A 21218-nucleotide genomic window follows, 5' to 3' on the forward strand; every position below is an offset into this window, starting at 1 on the left:
ATGAAGGGTGCCAATGGATTATCAAGGGGTACAAAAGGTGAAGACGGATCTTCACGGGCTGAGATATGTGGGTCCCACTACAGCACATCTTGAGTTCTCATCCAACTAGGAAGCTACATTGGACACCAGACTCAAGGCCCCCCTCAGATCCCTCAAGGCATAGGAATCCCCTCTGGTGGAGGATAAGATCCCTTCAAAGACTAAGCCATTGTTGAAGAGCAGGGCCTCGCAAGATACTAAGACTTCTCTGAGGGAGAAGGTACCTAACACAAAAGTAGTGGAGGATGATGACCAAGAGGAAACTGATCTACGACAAGTCCCCAAGAACTTCAAGGCTTATACGGTCTAGGACCACAAGATACTTCTAGAGCAAGCTAACGATTGACGAAGAGGGGGGGCCAATATGGTTATGACAATCTGACTAATGTTAAGAAAGTAGACATTCATAATGAAGGTGAAGACCCTAAACCGGTCTATATAGTTGATGACCTAATCTCGGAGCAAGAATAGGCCTTACTTGCTCTACTACATGAATTCCAAGATTTCTTTCCTTGAAATTATACAGACATGAAGGGTGTGCCACCCGAAGTTGTACACAACTATTCCCATGATGGATGACATAAGACCAGTGTGGCAGAGACCCTACCCAATGAATTTGAAGTACACCACAATCATATAGAAGAGATACAGAAAAAGATCGACACAAGATTCATCTATGAGATTGAGGACTCGGACTGGATATTCGCCATTGTCATAGTCCTAAAAAATAATGGCAAGATCAGAGTATGAGTAGATCTCAAGAAAGTAGAAGTAGCAACTCGTAAAGACCACTACCTGCTACCCTTCACGAAGCATGTCCTGGAGAGAATCGCTTGAATGGGTTCTCCAGATACAACTAGGTGTCTATAGCACCATAGGATCAGCACAAAACTACATTTGCCATAGAATGGGGAGTTGATGCCTCCAAGGTGATGCTCTTCGAGCTCACTAATGCACCCATAACATTCTAAAGGTTAATGATTATAGCCTCCAAGGAATATATAAGGGACTTTCTAGAGGTATTCTTAGATGACTTGTGCCTTCATTCCATTTGGGATGATCAACTCAAGTATTTGAGACTGGTGTTTCAAAGATGCCATCTTTATACTGTATCTCCCTCAACCTCTTGAAATGCCAGTTTTGGGTGAAACTTTGAGTTATACTTGGACACATAGTCTCTAAAAATGGGATCTCCACAGGTAATAACAAGATCAAACTTATCCTGGAATTAACCCCACCCACCAATGCAAAGTTTGCACAAAGGTTTATTGGTCACATAGGCTACTACCATAGATTCATCTACAACTATGTCGAGATTGCCCAGCCTTTGTACAAACTACTGATCATCTTCCATTGGATAGAAGAATGCCAACTTTCCTATGAGGCCCTCAAATTAGTCTTGGCATCAGCCCCAATTTTGTGAGCACCTACCTAAGACTTGGTCTTTCATGTCCATATTGATGCTTCAAAATTTGCAATAGGGTGCATAGCGGCACAACCAATTGAGTTCAATTTGGACTACCCGATATACTTTGCTAGCCACCAATTAAAATGATGTTGAAATGTATTATACTAGACTAAGCGAGAAGGAATGACCATGGTGTTTGCAGTTAAAAAGTTTAGACATTACTTGTAGGCAAACAAATTTTTCTTTTTTGTAGATCACATGGCTTTGCTTTATCGGGTCAACAAAACATGTATGACCGGACACATCATGGAGTGGATGCTTATCCTTTTAAAGTTTGATTTCACTGTGGCAGTAAGGAAGGGACGTACTCATTTTATCGCCAATCATATGTCCCATATTCCCAATGGAGAACCAGCAAACTGGAGTGGAGGATGATCTTCCAGATGCCCTGTTATTCTCGGTTGATCTCATTTCGAAATGGGTGTGGGAGATTCAATAATTCTTAGCCAACGGATTCCCCTAGAACAAGGCCCTTAACAAGGATATGGCCATGAAGCTTATCAAGAACGTGACCCCATATCAGTTAATTACTAGATAACTCTACCATATGGGGAAAGATGGCATAATGAACTGCTTTGTCCAAAAGATGAGGATCGTAAACATTCTAGATGAAGCTCATTCAAGCATTGTAGGAGATCATTGTGTTGGAGATCTTACAGCCCATAAGGTATTGCAAGCCGTGTTGTGGTGGCCTATGCTCTTCGCAAATGCTGCCGAGTTTTTTAAACATTGTGATCCTTGCCAACGAGTCTCCATACCCCACAATCAGGACTACATGGCTTTGACATTAGTCCTCACAGAGTAGCCCTTCGAGAAGTGGGGAATTGATTTCTAGGTCCAATTAGTCTAGACGCAAAAGGCACCCAGGCCTGTTACATTATAGTGGCCACGAATCATTTTACCAAGTGGGGAGAAGCCAAGGCCACAAGGAAAGTGGATGCAAGAACAACCTCTAAGTTCCTATATGAGAACAGTAATTAGTGATAGGGGAACACACTTTGTTAATAACACAATCCGTATATTCATGAGTGAGTTCCTCATTGCTCATTGAAAGACCACACCCTATTACCCCAAAAAAAATGGCCAAGCCAAAAGCTCAAACAAGATCTTGTGTCACACGATGACCTACATGGTTGAGGCCAGTCATAACGATTGGGGGCATAAACTCATCACAACACTTTGGGCATACTGACATATAGGGACGCTACCAACCGCACGCCCTTTGCCTAGCATTTGGGGTAGAAGACAAAATGCCTATGGAATTTATCGTTCCAAGCCTCAAAGTTGCAGTTAGATATCGAATATCAGGAGGCAATCCCAGAAAGTCTAATTGAGCTAGAAAGACTTGACGAGACAAGGTTGAGAGCGACCTATGGCATTAAGGTTGAGAATCTATGCCACAAAAAGTGGTTCGATCACAACCTCAGGAACAAGGACCTAAAAGAAGGTGACCTCACGCTATTGTATAGTGTAAGGAACACAAAGCTTGAATTGAAATATCAAGGAATGGGTCCGTACTGAGTTATAGAAATCACACCTCAAGGGTCATGCAAAATTGCAACCCTTGATGCTATTGAAATAGATGGTTATATCAATGGTAGCAAGCTAAAAAGCTACTATGGTCCACTAACATGTCAAACATTGCAAGCCATCCATTAAGAAAGGAGTTAAGGAAAGAAGTCACCCGAATTAAGTGGCAAAAGCGATAGAGGAAGCTAGGGCATGGCAGGCTAAGGCAAAGAACTTAACGCTAGTAATAATCTGGAATGGTTAAACCCCATGAAAGATATCACCATTGCCCCTGCTAGGGTACAAGCTGATTTTTCCTTTGGCTACTATTCCTCCGACATCCTCATCAAGAGGCAGTCAATAGAGTGAGCAGGAAAAAGCAAGCAAGCCCTAAAATGCGAGTGAGAATTGATTGAAGCAATAGGAAAAGCAAGTAATGAAAGAAATAATCTAAGTGTACTATAAATAATTGCTTGAAATAGAAAGTATTCAAAAGAGGGGTTATGTGTCACATTTCTTGAAATTGAGTAGTCCAAAGTTAGGGACTATTTTAAGGTGATCCCATTTAGGTTTGGCAATTACTCAGGGGTTCACTTATAAACATGTAAGATAGCACTTTAGTGCACTGACAGTTTTAAGGGGGGACTTACATGGCATTTATGTGCATGAGGGGATTTATAAAAAAGCAACTTAATGTATATATGTGGATTTATGAAGGGGTGTCACAATTTTAAGATTGAAAATGTAAACACGTACAAGAGTTTAACCAGTTACATGAGAAAATGTAAAAATGCAAGAATAGAGGTAATTTTTAACACATGCTTTATGGGTTAATGAAGAGTGACCCCTCGAGTGCAATTAGTGCAATTAAAAGGTAGAGGATTTTAAAATTTGGCTATTTTTTTTACCAAAATGACACTTTCTTCACGCTCCCTATTATGGGAAACCCTGCTTTAAATTTGGTGCAACAAATTGGACAAAATTTCATAAATTTCATATTTTAATGCGCACAATTTTTTTAGAGGGTACCAAAGCGCATGATATTCATCTAAATCATGCCTTGTCATTTGATTTGATATGTAACATTATGCCATTTGGAATTCAGAATCAAAAGGTGCATAGATGTCAAAAACTTGTCTTTTGGATCAAAACACCCAAATTTTGACAACTTACAAAGATACAAGGATGTGAAAATGTCATCTTTTGGACCAAAATAGGGAGTGTGTTAATGCTCTCCCTGTTTTGGCCCAAAAGATGACATTTTCACATCCTTATATCTTTTGATTTACAAGTCCAAATGGGTTCATGTTACATATCAAATCAAATGGCAAGGTATGATTTAGATGATTATCATACGTTTCTACACCATCAAGTAAAACTTCATGCACCAAAATATGAATTTGTGGTCAATTTTTTGCACTGGTTGGATTAGTGGGATGTAAGAGTGAATCATGGGGAGGGATGTTTTTGCAGTAACAAAGAAACATGGGTTTTGTTCCAAGAGTGAATAGAGTTAAAAGAGCTAAGCACTTACATACACATGGAATGTAGACTAATCCATTCAAGGAGTCCTTGGAAATGTCCCACTTGTGTAGAAGGTTGCATTGACAATACTATGGTAAAAAGAGAGAGCTTGATTATAGTGGGGTCTGTCTTTGATACTAATGATGACTTGGAAATGAAACATACCAATTCCCTTATGGGCGATGTGAAATTAGTGTTCCTGCCTTTACAGTTATATGCATATTTAAGTTTCTAGGATTGAGGAGACATATGGACTTTTTAATAAATTATTTTTTTTGCTACTAAATAGGGGATTTATAAATATTTTATTATTTTGTATTGCTCTTTTTTTTTGGCTCACTCGCTTTTTGGTAATCCTCATCAACATCCGCGCAAAAATGTGATACAAGTAGCAACGGATCGATAGCCAGCCCATCCATCTTGCCCACATCCAAAGGAAAGAGCTCCTACTAACAGCCAAAAGGTTCACTCCTACCCTCAACCTCACAATCTATGGAATATCAGATCCATTGTGTAGCTGCATGCCTATCCACCCACTTCCTACACCAATGAAGGTCCAAGCTGTGCAACCACAAGAATCTAGTACAAGAAGATGCAAGACAACCAAGGGAAAGCAGAAGTACCACCCCAAGTGGGTTCCCAAGAGGTTGCTAGATCTCTACAAGGGTAACAACTTCATATGGGTGCCCAAAGCTCAGGCTACGTCAACCCTGCACCTTGGTGAATCTCCTATTAATGCCAAGCCACTTCTACGTTGTCTAGGGTAGGGCCGTAGGAGTGCCACAAGACTTGCCTCTAAAAATAAGGTAGACACACAAGAACCTACTGCTACTGGACCCTCAAGGGAAAATTTGGCTAAGATGCGACCACAGGGAACTCCCTTGTATCCTCACGTGATTATGCTATGAGAGACAACTACACGAGAAGCCATAGTAGTCGTGCAAGAATATGTCCCTAAAAATGGGGTAGCAACACAAGAACCTGCTGCAATAAAAGAAAAAGCTGAGGCTCACTGGTTTTCAAAGTGCCACTCACTAAAGATAGCCTCTACCACTGCCTCAAGATCAGCAAGTAATGCAATAGGCCCACAAAAACATGTTCCCAAAAAGGGTGCAGACACACAAGAACCTATCATCGCTTCTACGCCATTGGAATTGGATGCAAGCACCAATCTTCTCACCGACACCATAGATACTCGAAGGATTCCATAAGTTTATGCCAAACTTCAAGCTGTCCTACTACCAAATGAAGTAGGCGCGCGACTGAGGCAATTTGATACTAACGATTTCGTGATGTCGTTCATGCATACATCAAGGGCACAGCTCTCCATGCTCTTTATAGGTTCTCTAAGCAAGAACGCCACTTGGAGGGATGCCAGGTACTCCAACTCCTAAACACTCCAGTCCATCATCCATGCATTCTATTTAGGTGAGCATAAGGAGCTAGCATTGTAGGTGAAAATAGGCAGCATTCAAGTCCCGCTTTTCTTTAGGTAAAATAGAGTCCTTGCCATCAACTAGAGATTTATTTGTTCAATCAAGGTTTAGTGTCCATCCAATAGGTGATTAGGATCACCGAGTCTACTGGCACTCCGATCATAGGATCTCATGAGCATGTGGCTAGAGCGACACAATGATAGAGTCAACATTTCATTGCCGCACCCTCCATATCACTCCACGTGCACTCACATTCACCTAGGTGGGGTCCAAGGAGGTCAGTCAGTCAGTTAGATTTCTAAACAGGGCCCACAAAATCAAGTCGTTGCTTTAAGCCTAATGCAGTGTGACTCATAACCCAATGACTGACTCAGTCATCGTCACTATTATATGCCCAATGTGACAACTCAAGACTTGATGTGCTAAAGCTAACGCTAGTTGCTTCTTTCTAATGCCACTTGTTGATTTATTGCTAACACCCGGACTCCTAACACAATGACATGCCATAATAATGCCACCTGCTGCTATATTAATGTTGACCGACTACTTAATAACGCTGAGTCACCGCAGTAATCCCTTGCTAATGCTAGTCGCTACTTTAATAACTCCAATCTTGTTGCGCTAATACTATTGCTAACCTGTTGCCGCTTGTTGATTTACTGCTAACACCCCGACTCCTAACGCAACAACACGCCATAATAATGCCACCTGTTGCTATATTAACGTTGACTGACTACTTTATTGACGCTAAGTCACTTTAGTAATCCCCAGCTAATGCTAGTCACTACTTTAATAACTCCAATCTTGCTGTGCTAATACTATTGCTAACAGCATGTCGTCACTTGGCAGTGTACTTAAACTCTCTCAAAATTTTTCTTGAACTTTCAAAGCATTCAAAAGCCTCCAAAAACGCGCCACCTCGTCCCAATCCATCAGTGCTCAAGACCTCTTTTCCATAAAGGAACTCGACTCCAGCCTTCCAGTCTTCCATCACTCCCTTATCATCCCGCACTCTTTCCACCTCCCTCTCAGATCAAATGGAGAAAGATCCCTCCGCCCAACAGGCTACACATGAGCCAGAGACCTTGGCACGGCAATCCACTACCCGTACTCTCCGAAGTGACGTATCCTGAATATAGGGGATGTGTAAAATTTCTCAGAGCAAGCGATATACAGGTTACTCACTTCTCTCCACTTGGGCAGGTTTGGATGGAACAACTCCAAGGGGTAGTCATTCATTCTTCATACAAATGCAACACCAAGGACTACCGACTATACTACCACAACGCCAATCCCTATGATCAGGCTCTTCAAGATCCGGACATGGTACCATTCATCCAGGCAATCAGGTTGCATTCAGTGGCAAGCAGGTTTCCTTGCCATCTTAATCTACAACAGGTGGTAGAATTCGTGGATAGGTACAATCAGTCCACAGGCACGACAAGCTGGCTCCACACAGACGGTGAGTACCATCACTATTACCATTTCATGGTGGAAACAGTTTGGCATGCCTTCGGCCTTCTCATCATCTCCCAGCCGTTTCCAAAGTTAAGAAGTATGGAGAAGCAGCTTGCAAAATTCATCAACTACAACACGAAGGTACATAGGGGTGGCATCCCTATCAACTTAATCCAGAATGTACCATTGGCGAAAGCAGCTCGGGCAGCCACTCTTCTCACCCAATACAGTTGACAGAGCATCACAGAGAGGTGCTGCCTGATATATTGGTCCGCCTCCACGAACCAAAAGAAACAAATTGGGCAGATTTCTTTTACATCAAGTCCACCACAGTAGGAGCTTGGGAGCCTCCACAAACGGCCACGGGAAGCTTCATCACGTGCCTCCTCCACCCTCTGCTTCACCATACGCACAATTGAAGAGACCTCCAACTATTTTTTCCAAACATCTCCACTGCTGTATCACGTTTGATAACCCACTCACATTGCACGACTTAGAAGAGCTCTTCCACCACACATCCACTCAAGTCCACCCACTTATCGCCATGGCCTACTTCCACGAAGATATAGTTCTTGACGAGGATCCGGACATTCTCACAATTTTTCACCACCCCATTTTCTATAATTTTATGGCGTGGGCAAGAGTGTTGCAGGACTCCTTAGTCTTCACTAATGATACTCCTTTGCTTGAGCTTATCAAGCCTACTGCTTTAGAAGACCACCCTTGCAACCCTGACATTCTACAACGAAGCTTAGAATGGATGCAAGGATATGGCCGGAGTGATTACGAATTCATTTTCACCCACCTTTTTGGGGCCGGTAGTGAACGGTATTCTCCTACAAGGATAATAGTTTTATATAACAATATCCTCGAAGCCCTAAAGAAAATGATTCGAATTGACACAAGCCACTTTGATGATTCTCACATGGCATACCCCACTAAGGTAAGCGAAGAGGATATGGATGTCCTAGACACTCTTCAGCTTCGCATCACAACCACCACCGCACTCACAATGTGACACAGCACCTGGCACTGACCCTAATTCCATTATCATGGGCACAGGCCAACCATCACAACCATCCACCTCATAGCACGGCACCACGGATATGTAGCAGTAAGCGATCGATCAGGATGGACCTAAAGACATGGTCACAACTCAATGGTACAGGATCCTTAAACCCATGCTCTTCTCAGATGTGGAAGGCTTCTCCATATTCATCAAGCTTTGTTAGTGTCGCTATGGGTCATGAGAGGATCCCAACATCCTCTCATATTCATCTCAAGGCTGCAACAACAAGAAAGAGGGAAAGAGAGCTGCCAAGATGCCAAATCACCCTTGATGCTAGCTTAGCTCCAAAGTTGAAGCAAGAGGCTCAAATAGCTTAGCATCGTTTCTTCTATCAATGAACCTTGCTTTTAACATAGCTCGATGTCCAGCATACCAAAAGTTCCATCGTGCACTTGTGGCAGGAGCCACAACAGGAGCTACAGGTCTACAACCAGCAAATTCTGAGTTTTTGAGAACTACCCACTTGACAAACCAAGTGAGGCAGATTCAAGAGGAGCTTGTGGGTTTGAGAGCTTGTTGGAAGCGATATGGTTTTAGCATCATGTCAGCTGGATGGAGTGGCACTGTAAGTTATAAGTACAACCCTTCACTCTTGACTCTTGAGTCTTTGGTAAGATTTGTGGTGGCTGATTTTAGTATTAACAACAACTGTATGATTTACTTATGGTGCCACATGTGGCTAGCAGTGGCGCCACATGATAAATATCTTGGTCTCATCTTGTGTTGGCACTACATTACTTCGTGTTGTTGATGCCTCTGCCCCTGGCTTGAGTATCACTGGGGAATGGATTTATGGACACATTAAAAATGCCATTGAGGAGGTTGGGCCACAAAATGTGGTCCAAATTATTATTGACAATGGCTCCAATTGTGCCAAGATGGGAGAATTGGTTGAGAGAGATTATAAAAGCATTGTTTGGACTCCATGTGCTTCTCACTCAATGGACTTGAAGATGGAGGACATTGCCAAGTTGGATTGGGTGCAATCTACTCTTAATAAAGCGACCCAAATCATCAAGTTCATAACAAGAAAGAGCCTTACATTAGCTCTCTTTAGAGTAGTATGCAAGTATGATTTTGTGAAGCCATCTAAGACAAGATTTGGTTATCTCTTTCTTGTTCTTCAAAGTTAAGTCAACATCCTTTTTTAGCTACCTAATTGAGAGTTCATTTGTATTCAAATTTTGATAATTAACTTGTCCTAAACTTGTAGGATGACACAAACAAAAGATGCGCTTAGGCGTCTCGTTTGTACTGAAGAGTGGGAAGCTTGGAGAGGAAGCTGCAAAGCGGAGGCACGTATGTTTTGGGAAGAAGCTGCAGCCATAAAGGCTGCCATTGCACCTTTGTACTTCATTTTAAGATTATTTGACAATGAGGGAAGTACAATGAGTCATCTTTATCACTACATGCAAAAGCTTAAAGAGAGTATGATCAATTGTAGATCTCTCTCAAGTCATAGGTATGCAAACTCTTTAGTGATTCTATCATGACTCATGAGCTGCTATTATGAATTTAGAGAATGTTTATTTATACATAGTATTGAAATTTAATATATTGCAAGTTACAGGGTGGATGATCTTCGTGCCATATGGACAAAAATATGGAACTGGTTTCATAAACCAATCCATATTGTTTCCTACATGGTGCATCCATTGTACAAGCAGGAAAGTCATTGGTCCGATATTGTTCTTATGAATGGATGGACATCCTATGTGGATACTATTCTCCCCTCTAAAGAGCAAGGAATGTGAGTACTAACTTCTAAGTATCTTGATTCTTGATTCTAGTATATTGTACAATCAATTAGCTTTTACTTGCAACCTCTTTTGACTCTGGCATTCTTGCCCTTGCTACTAGTGGTCATAGTAGTGATTCCTTTGAGGAGATGGTAGCAAGGGTAGAGGAGGAAGAGAGTTCTGATGGCACAGAATCCACAGATTCAGATGCAGATAGTGATAGTGAACTTGGTAGAGAGAGTAGTGAGCATTGAGTAGTTTCAAATTATGATTTGTTATCATTCATGCTACTCATTTTTGGAACTTTGAAGTTTGAGCTTACGACTCGTCACTTTGGGAACTTATATTTACTTGACATTTTGGAAAGTAATGACTCATATATCTAGATTCAAATTTCAATGAATCAATGATGTTCATATATCTAGATGCTAGAATCCAATGTCCAATGTCAATATGCTTTTAAGTTTTGACTCCATAAATATTAATTGGTCTAAATTTGAAACTTGAGAAAGGAGACTTGAATTCTAAATGTGTTTTATGTTTTGGATTACCTAGACACTGGGTGTCTTGAGTTGTATTTCTCTTGGTTCACTCTAAACTTGAATATAACATGTCTTATCTGCCCCTATTCTTGTATATATCAAGTATCATTTCGAAACCTATCCGTTTCGTCCAAAGATTCAAAACGAAACAAAACAAAACCTGTCGAAACCTCGAAACAACGAAACGGATGAAACGTTTCTTGTGACTATGAATGGGATACCAATGCTTGACAAACAAACAAGCTACATTGGCGGTCTATTTGCAGGGAATAAGCATACAATATTTACTAAAGCAACAAACAATAGTAAGACATTGAGTGTTACGCGTACCTGCGGATGCTGGAAGTGGTCCCACGAAGTCCATACCTATGTCTTGGAAAGGACGGTTGGGTATTGGCAGTGGCATAAGTCAGCTTGCAATTTCTTGTGGGGAGCCTTGACCTTTTGGCATATCTGACAATTCTAAACATAGTCGTATACATACTTCCATTCCTTTGGCTAATAGAAATAGCGCTCCAACTTCTCCAAAGTACCATTGATACCTCTATGACCATTGGTGAGGGCGTCATGGGCATCATGAAGAAGCACCTGCTGTTTGTATTTTAGTACACATAATTGTTTCTTATAGAAAATCCAACTGTCCTCTAATGAGTAATGGCCTGGAGCAAGCGTCGTGGCTAACTAGAACTGAGTGCCAAACTCTGTTGACTCCACATACAATGCCTTCATACTATCAAGATCCTTTGCTTTGATTTTGAGCACAGTGGCCTTCTCCATGGTTTGGATTGAACTCTTCCGACTTAGAGCGTCGATAACGGGGTTATTTTTACAAGGGACGTACTCTATCATTCCCCCAAACTACTGGAATATTTGACTCCACTGTTGCTGCTAATCACTCCATTGTAAACTAGGCATTGTCTGAAGTCACTTAAGGGCTTGGTGATCTGTCTTGATCGTGAAAGTCCTTCCGTAGAGGAAAAGCTTCCAATGTTTTAATGCCTCGATGACACCAAGTAGCCCTCTATTGTAAATTGAATAGTTCTTTTCGGCATCGTTGAGCTTTATGTTGTAATATGCCACGGGCCTATCCTCTTGCTCTAAAGAAGAGGAACTAACTGCTCTTAGTGATGCGTGAAGAATGCAAGAATGAGGAGACACTGCCATGCGCAGAGCTTGCCCAGGCTGAGAGGAAACAAAAGCTAGACCAAGTGGTGATGCTTCTCCAACACAAACAAATGTTGGCCACTATGCAGGCAAGTCTTAGCACAACAGCAGTCACCCGCTACAACTTCCTCATCAACAAAGGTAACACCACTCACCCGGTCAACTCCAAATTTTGTTAAGTATGATGGTAAGTGTAACTATTCAACTATTCTTCAATTCATTCATCGGTTCGTTGCTCATTTTCCGTTAACTCGGATTCAAGATGAGCAAGACAAAGTCCACCTAACTAGTGAGGCAATTACCTGGTGCCAACATTGGGCTAGTAAGTATATGAACCCAACAACTTTTAAGACAAATTTTATTTGGGCAACGTTTATTACCAACCTCAAAGCCCGTTTTCTACTGCCACAGTATATGCTTAACCTAGAGGATGAGTTTTCTCGTCCCTCCCAAAACGGTTTGCCTGTGTTGACATACAGTAACAAGGTCATCACTCTGGCGCAGCAGTTGGGCATGTATGAGCGCAACAAGATGAAGCAATTCATTTGAGGATTGGACACTAACATCTGTTTTACCATCCGAAACTTCGACTCGTCGAATTATGAATGGGCGCCGACTCTCGCCCAAAATCAAAAGATGATGCTGAACGGGGAAAAGCCCAAGCAAGTCCAAAAGAATCCCAAACCCCGTAGCACTCAAACAACACAACGGGTAAGGATCAGAAGGACCACAAGTACCAAAAGAAAGACGGCCAGGGTTCTGATCAAAAGGAGTCGTCCAAGCCAAAGATGACTTTGGATGAGAAGGCTACGGCAGGTATTACAAGAGGCTATCTATAGCCTGACGAGCAGAAGCGGTACCACTAAAAGCATCGTTGCTTTCATTGCCACCACATCATTGTGGGCACGGCAAGGATTGTCCGAAGTGGCTTGCCGAAAAGGCTGCCAAAGATGACTCCGGATGAGAAGGCTACGGTGGGTATTACGAGAGGCTATCTATAGCCTGACGAGCAAAAGCAGTACCACTAAGAACATCGTTGCTTTCATTGCCACCACATCGCTGTGGGCACGGCAAGGATTGTCCGAAGTGGCTTGCCGAAAAGGTTGCGAAAGCACCTACTTCGTACGTTGCCAATGTATTGGTTCTTCCAGTCCCACCTCCATCCTTAGCTATGAATGCCGTCTTCCCTGCTTTGAACGCCGTTCCCAGGGTGGTCTTTCAAGGTAAGAAAAAGGACGACTTCTCATATCAAAAGAAGGTGCTCATTCAAGCGTTGGTCACTGCTAATGGGCATCAGTTTATTATCATGTTCGATATGGAGAGTTCAAAAGATGCCATCTCCCCTCAGCATGCCAAGACAGTGGGGTGCACCTTGGTGCCTCACGAGCTTGCAATGGATGGGTTCACACCCGGCTGGCGCACACACATCACGCATAAGGCCATCCATTTTACTTGTTCATTTCAAAAGGCCAATTTTACGTGGGATTTCATTTGACACCTTTCTCCAGTGGATACCAGTGAACAAGACTAACCGTCTGACTTAGAGACTTACTAACGTAGCTTGTGCCTGACTGTCCCTAGACAAGGGCTCACAAACGGGTCACAGCATACGACAAAATCTCCTTAAGGGAACTATTACGCACTTGTCAATGTAGCCAGTGCATCACATTGCACCCAAGTGCAGGGGTGCATGTGGCGCGCGCACACACACACACACACACACAGAGTTGACTCTATTAAGGTCCACTGGGGGACCAACTGGGTCTACAGGATAGCAAAGAACCAAATTGGTCGAATCTGAATTACCACCAAGGCTCTATGATAGTTGCTCCAGATGACATCAACATTACAACCAGAAGCCAAACAAAAGACATGTATATCTATCATGTTGGGGCTGACCTGACCAGGTTATATGCCATTTCCAAGACCTTTTTACGATACTCTAGTACTTCCTTTAGGTATTACCTAAGTTTCTGGTGTGGCGACCCAAAGACGTTGTACAGGTACTTATGTGTGTGTAAACTGCATGCCTCTTTTCTTTGATGTGTTGAGTGAGCTTTGTCCAATATTTGAATCATTGGACATAATCTTTAAATCCATTCTTCACTCTGCAGTCTATCTTCTTCTACTTGAAGGATATGTCTACCTTGCATAATGGTGGAAACTACTGGGTAGAGTCAATTAATAATATCAGTGCATGTATATCAACATGGGGGTCAATCTGTCTTTTGTAGAATGCTCTCTTTTCTCTTGGCTTATGCCATAGCTTATCCAACATTTTCTGCATCACAAGGTCTCTCTGACGGATGCCTCTCTATCATGAAGATCCAATAAATGTATCTTCAAAAGTTACATCCATTTTACGCTTGCCTTGTACCATCCCTCATGCTTGGTCACTTCCATTGCTTTACGTGGGAGTTTACTTGGGCTCATTTCAGCAACCATATGAAGGTATTTGATGTGTTGGCATAGCCATCCATACTGCCTCAGCCAATAAAATGGGTATGTGGTTTGCACCTTGACCCCTTGCTCTTCCAAGAGAAGTCTTTTTCAGTCTCCACTCTTTCCCTGGCTAGACATGGATCGAGTTTAGTAGCTACACCAACATTTGTGTTCAGCATCCCTGCATTTCAGAAGCTTAAACATAAGACTCTATGACACACCTAGAAACATGGGAAAATTAAACAGGGTTGCACCCAAAATCACAATAAGAGACGTGTCGGGCTTACCAATAATTAACCAAGGTGTCGCACATTTCCAGCATCCCACCTACGCAAGCCTTTGGCCCTTCGTGATCCTGGCTTGTGATGATCAGGTAAGGCATCAGAGTGACAGGATTGACAGCAGCCCACAATAATATGAAAAAAGATACCTGTCAATGGTGATCCACTCAAGAACAAACCTCCATCCCTGAGTGATGTTTTGGCATGCCTCATTTGGTCCAAGAACAAACCTCTCAATCTTTGAAGCTTTGATGATCAAATCCATCTCCTTTCTGTGTGAAAAGACTCCAAACCTTATGGCCAATCTTCCAGAGCGTCCTCACAAAGCCCTGCCTCAAAGACCAACTCTAACTGTGGCACATACCCAATCTTCTTGATTTCCTTTTGAATACTGCTTAGCTTGGTATTGACCTCATTATCTCGTGATTGGGGCTTTTTCCCTGCTACAAACTCATAGACGTGAATCTTATCCTCGATCCAGACAATTCCAGGTTTCTTCCATGCACTGACACATTTTCTCAGTTCTTGCATTTTGAGGACATCCTCCCACATATGAGCATCTGCAAAGATGCTCGACATAAGCATGTACCCAGAAGCACTGTCCGGATCCAATCGGATAATTTGATGAAAACAATGACTTCCTAGCTGAACATTCCCAAATGTCTTGCAGCCAGTGAGCAGAGACAACCATCCAGTAATATTGGGCAAGATTGGCATAGTTTGCAGAAACTGTTCTGCCTCATTTAAGCGTCCTACCCGGGCAAGAAGATCAACCATGCAGTTGAAGTGCTGAACTGTTGGTGTGATACCATGGACCTCTCTCATAGATTTGAAGTGTTGATAGCCCTCCTCCACTTTCCCTGCGTGACTGCAAGCTGCAAGGATACTTGTAAAAGTCCAACCATCTGGCTTAAACCCATGTCGTTGCATATCCTCAAAACACTGCAAAACCAGCTTGCTATTGCCGTGCTGAGAATATCCTCCAATCATAGCATTCCAAGATGCTGCTTCTTGATTTGGCAGCTCATCAAGAACTTTGTGTGCCTCTGCCAGCCTCCCACAATTCGCATACATGTCAATCAGGGTAGTGCTAAGATCAACATCGGATTCTATTACATTTTTTATGATCTGTTCATGGATCAGCCTGCCCTGCTCTACAGCTCCTATGCTACCACATGCTTTCAAAGCCAACGAAAAAAGAACTCTGTTTGGCTGCATGCTCTCCTCTTGCATCTTCTCAAAGAGTTCAAGAGCAGGCCGGCCATCCCCATTCTGGGCATATCCAGCTATTATTGCACCCCAGGATACCTCATCTCGAATAGGTAAATTGTCAAACACTTTGCGCCCCAGCTCTAGATTCCCACACTTGACATACATGTCAATAAGGGAGTTGCCAACAACCAAGTCCAATTCACATCCACTTCTGATAATCTGCGCATGTACAAGCTTACCCTTCAGTACATCTCCTATGCTGCTACAAGCTTTCAGGATGCTCAAATATATGACACTGTTAAGTTCCCTACCCTCCTGTTGCATCTTGCCGAAAAGATCAAGGGCACAATGGCTGTGTCCATGGGCAACATAACCTGCAATCATTGCACCCCATGTCACTACAGTGCGATCTGGCAATTTAATAAATACTCTGTATGCATCCACCAAGCTCCCGCATTTGGCATACATGTCAACAAGGCTGTTCCCAATGACCACATCTGATTCAAGTCCTCCTTTGATGATCAGTTGATGTAACAGCCTCCCCTGCCATATGGCTTCTAAATTGCGACATACTTTTAAGATGCATAAAATTAAGACTGTACAAGGCTGCGTTCCTGCCCACAGCATTTTTTCAAACATCTCCAGAGCCACGAGACCATGCCCTTGCTGGGCATATCCTGCAATCATTGCATTCCATGATGCCGGTTCTTGATTTGGCAAGCTATTAAACACTGTGCGTGCTTCCTCTAGGCCTTTACATTTGACATACATGTCAACAAGGGTGTTCCCAATAACCACATCTGATTCAAATGCACTTCTAATGATCTGATCATGTATGAGCTTACCCTGCCCTGAGGCTCCTATGCTGCTGCAAGCTTTCAAGATGCAGGAAAATATCACTCTATTTGGTTGGATGCCCTCTTGTTGCATTTTCTTGAAAAGCTCAAGAGCATGAAAACCATGCCCATGACTAGTATGTCCTGCAATGATTGCACCCCACGATACAACAGTCCGATTTTGTAACTCATTAAACACTCTATGTGCCTCCCCCAAGCTTCCACATTTGGCGTACATGTCAATAAGGGCATTCCCAATGACAACGTCTGAGGTAAGTCCACTCTTGATAACCTGTTCATGTATCATGTTACCCTTGCCTATGGATCCTACAATGCCACACGCTTTTAACATGTACAAATACGTGATTTTGCATGGTTGTATACCTTCCTCTTGCATTTTTGCAAACACCTCAAGAGGCAAAGGACCAACCCCATGCTGAACACAGCCTGCAATCATTGCATTCCATGACACAACATCTCGGTTCGCCATATTGTCAAAAACTTTGCGCGCATCTTCTAATCTCCCACATTTGGCATACATGTCAACAAGGGTGTTTGCAACAATCAAATCTGATTCAAGTCCACTTTTCATAATATGGTCGTGTATCGACCTACCCTCCTGTATGCATCCCATGCTGCTGCATGCTTTCAAGCCACACAGATGTGTACTCTTTGCTGGCCTTACTCCCACAGCTTGCATCTTATAATACAATTCAAGAGCCATATCACCCTTCCCAAGGTCAGTGTGCGCTGAAATAATATAATACCATGTATGGGCTGTTGGTTTATCAACCTTGCAAAATACTTGGTTTGCTTCTGACAAGCTCCCACACAAAGCAAACAGACGTATAAGGTGGTCTAACAAAATAGGAATCGTATGAAGTCCACTGCTAATTACAAGAGAATGCACTCGCCTAGCACCGAAAAGGTTCTTATTATTGGTACATCCCTGGAGAAGACAGAACATTATATCCCTCGATATGGGCTTGCCTTGCTGATGCATATGGTCTACTGTCTCAAGCGCCTCATCCAGTAGTTCCTCCTTGAGCAATCTGCTTAAATCTCTGGAGGCCGGTACAACTTTTGAGCGGTAGGACGATCTCGGATCCATACTTGCGGACATCAAGGAAAGTAAGGTAAGTTATGGTTTTCTAGCTACAAGCAGTCTGTAGCACGTCATTTTCGATGGTTCTTCAATGATATGAAACCCCTAGCGGGATCACAATCTGACGCCATTAAAACAGTCAAAAGGTAAATTTTTAAAATTAAATAAAAAACAGTCAAAAGACGCGGTGATCCTCTTGCTCAATCGAGGACCACCGTAATTTTACTTTGCTTTCTATGACTAAGTTGCCATCAGAATTCCCCTATCATGCCAGTTCAGGTTCATAATTAACAACCCGAAGATGGAGATCCACGTGAAATTATATGTGGAAGCTAGCAACGGTCAGTGGCAAAGACATCAAAATCTGGGACTCACATCTACTTGTACAAATCTGCCCTTAGGAAAATGGACAGAATCTGCAGGGATTGCTTTAATCTGTTCTGCAATTTTGTAACCCCGGGAGTATTGGAAAAATTATGTGAAATACACTACATTTGACCTTGTTAAAGTTGAGTGCACACCCCAAGACCAAGCGGTCAAAACGTGTGGGTGATTATGTGCCGGCGGTCCTCAGTTCAAGTCACAGGGACAGTTCAGGATTCTCTCTTGGTCACCTCGTATAGGGGTGCTGTTGGCACTTTCAATGTCAGTACAACACCCCAAAAAGCAAAAAAAAATTTCCAGTGCACACAAGTCAATTTGGAGCACCATTAATGCTCAAATTGGCACCTCCATTCTGGAAGATGCAAATTTGAGCATTGGTGCACCATTGCTCCTCCAACCAATTAGCTTTTTTCGTGTGGCTCTGAGTAATGCCTTCAATGCTCCTGCCATCCAATGAAATTTTGCCACCTACAAGTTTGCAGCAGTATGCAAGTCTTCCAATCTCTACCAAACCTATGTCGGCTCCGCATCAATGGGATCCCTTTAATATAAGAGGGGCCTCAAAAAAGATCGAGCAATGGGACTATTGCCACTGATGGAATGTCGAAGAAGGTCCTGTCCTTTAACATCTTGGGACAACTGGAGGGGGCACTCCCAGACTGTTTGCCATGGATCTAGGAGGTAAGTCGTGCTCTGCTATCACCTCCTCTTTGAGTTTGGCTTGTTGCCTACAATTCCTTGCAACCTAACTACTCTTTTTCTTCTTCTATATTTCGGTTCACTTTCCTTCAGAAGGCTCCACCCAGGGAGTCTGGGACTCCTAATAATGTTGCCTATGCAACTGCTAAGTCCTATCTGCCTGAGGCTCCCACTACTGTCTCTATCGATCCTGCAAGGGGGGGGAGGGGCTCGCGATGCTATACTTTAAGACAATCTTGAGCTAGGTGCGCTAGCTGACAACACTACAAGCGCTATCAAGGAAGCCCTAAAACCTCCATCCTCTGTTGAAACTCTCCCCCTTTGATGGCGGTCTCAAGGTAGATCTCCTTTGAAAGGAATTCGAGACTCTCAAAAACCATTCTGAGCCTTGAAACCCTATCATCTACCACAATAGAGGTGGTTGTGTCTTATGGAGCCTTGAGCAATGTGCCAAAAGCACCACCAATGGAGGGGAGGATGGCCTTGTATGAGCCCCAAGAACTAGAGTTTCATTGAGAAGCATGCCCCATGATGAGTCTATCCTCCATTGTAAAGCCATGGTACCACGAGAAAAGGTAAACTAGTTGCGGACCAAAGTAGATGGGGCTCTACTCCACCAGTGTTAGGGTGGTATCAAGTGAGAGAAATTGGAGAAGGAAAACCCCTCTTCTGTAGATGGTGACCTCCTACATATGGTCCCCTTCTAACCTTAAGCTCACCTGTAACCACTCTCAAATCTATATCCTTAAGGGTGAGAGTTCCACAATCTTGCCCACCACTACCTTATCCTTGAGAGACTAAACTACTAGCTTAACTTGATGTGGTCTTAGGGAGAAAGAAAAACCTTGACAGCTTGGGGAGTTGAAGGTGCTACCATTAGAGCCCTTCTTGCCAAACAATAGTCACCATCAAAATTTCATTCTCCAAAAGTCAAATGAGAAACCTAGCACTGTGAGAAAAAAAAGGGGGAGAAAGAGGACAACCAAGGGCATAAGCAAAGGATTGCTAAAAGCTTGTAGTGCTGCCCAAAAAATACCACAAGAACTCTAATAAGGGAGGCTAAAAAATTGGCACACAATCCCAAGTAGGCTCCAAAGCTGAGTAAGAAACCAAATGCCCAAGACAAATTGGGGGCATCCAAAGAGGAAGCCCCAGATCGAGCTACCACAATCGGGGCCTCAAGCCTGCATGAGAGCTCTCACAAGGGAATCGAGTTGCTACTACTTGTCAAGGTGCAACTAGAATTCAAGCTCAATGAGTAACTAAGGGGGCCTGAAGCCTACCCTTGTAGCTCCAAACTGATGCCATGACTAGGGGCACCGCCAGTTTGTTACATGAGCTGAAGTAGCTCACCAAGGGCCATAGACCTGCAACATGCCAAGGGGGGTTGTGCTTCAAGACCCCCAGTCAACTAAGGGGGGATCCTAGAGCACCCTGAGTAACATGGGTTGCTCGTGCCTTCACAAAGGCTGGAGGCAACACCAAGAAACAATCCCCCTTCCAACGAGATGCTTATTGGCAAAAAAGAGCATGAGCAAGGAGGTGGGTGGATGAGCAAGAGGCAAGGGAACACAAAAGGAGGTAGTGGAGTAGTTCCTCACCATTTCTAGAAAGAGCTCCATTTTTTATTATTAGTAAGCTAAGCTGTAGGTTAGTAGAATCCATTCATGCACTTGTATGAAATATCTATCTAAACTCTACATAAAATCTTTAGAGTTTACAATTGGCATTGTGTCACATATCTTTTTTTCTTTGTTATAGTACATGTTTCAGTTTGAGGTCATATATGTAGGCAATGTTTCATAGTCACTCTAGGAATTTTAAATCTTATTTGGATCTAGGTGTTAGTTAATATAACCTATGTCATCTAGGTGTTAGTTAATTTAAATCTTATTTGGATCTAGGTGTTAGTTAATATAACCTATGTCATTTTGCATTTTCATTGTTGTTTGTTTTGTTGTCATCCATAATATCATAAAGTATCTTTTCTTATCTTCCATGATTGCTTGAATATTATTCTTGTAGCTCTTTCCTAATATGCAAAATAGTCATTCATGGAAAATTAATTTCATTACACTTGATCTTTCTGCTTGCCACATTTTTAGATAGGCTAGGTAGGCGAGAACCATGTGTAGTGCCTACTTGAGAGTGAATGCTTGAAAAATGCCTCTCTAGTGTCCTAAAAATGCATTCCTACACGATCTCAAGTGGCAACTCTCAATATCAACCCATCTCATCAAGGATACTATCTATTTGATAAAGGATAACTCTCAATAAGCCTCTTAGGGACATGTAGAGAAGTGGGGAAGTC

At 42.7% G+C, this 21218-nt stretch overlaps 1 protein-coding gene across 2 annotated transcripts; it reads right to left on the reverse strand.

Annotated features, from left to right (window-relative positions):
* Positions 1-14157: 14157 nt before the first annotated feature.
* Positions 14158-18033, reverse strand: LOC147880455 (pentatricopeptide repeat-containing protein At5g27110-like). 2 transcript variants are annotated; one of them, XM_087370946.1, is made up of 2 exons: positions 14678-18033; positions 14158-14516 (listed from the first exon to the last, which is right to left on the reverse strand). In XM_087370946.1, the coding sequence occupies exon 1, from the start codon at positions 17840-17842 to the stop codon at positions 14966-14968; it is 2877 nt and encodes a 958-aa protein (XP_087227072.1). In that variant the 5' UTR covers positions 17843-18033; the 3' UTR covers positions 14158-14516; positions 14678-14965. The 2 variants fall into 2 exon arrangements, with proteins under 2 accessions (XP_087227072.1, XP_087227071.1); XM_087370945.1 differs by having other exon boundaries at positions 14158-14571.
* Positions 18034-21218: the final 3185 nt, after the last annotated feature.

This window comes from Dipteris shenzhenensis, chromosome 32 (genome assembly GCF_047967505.1).
Source record: "Dipteris shenzhenensis isolate YYH24624 ecotype China chromosome 32, Dip_SZ_1.0, whole genome shotgun sequence".
Lineage (NCBI taxonomy): Eukaryota > Viridiplantae > Streptophyta > Polypodiopsida > Gleicheniales > Dipteridaceae > Dipteris > Dipteris shenzhenensis.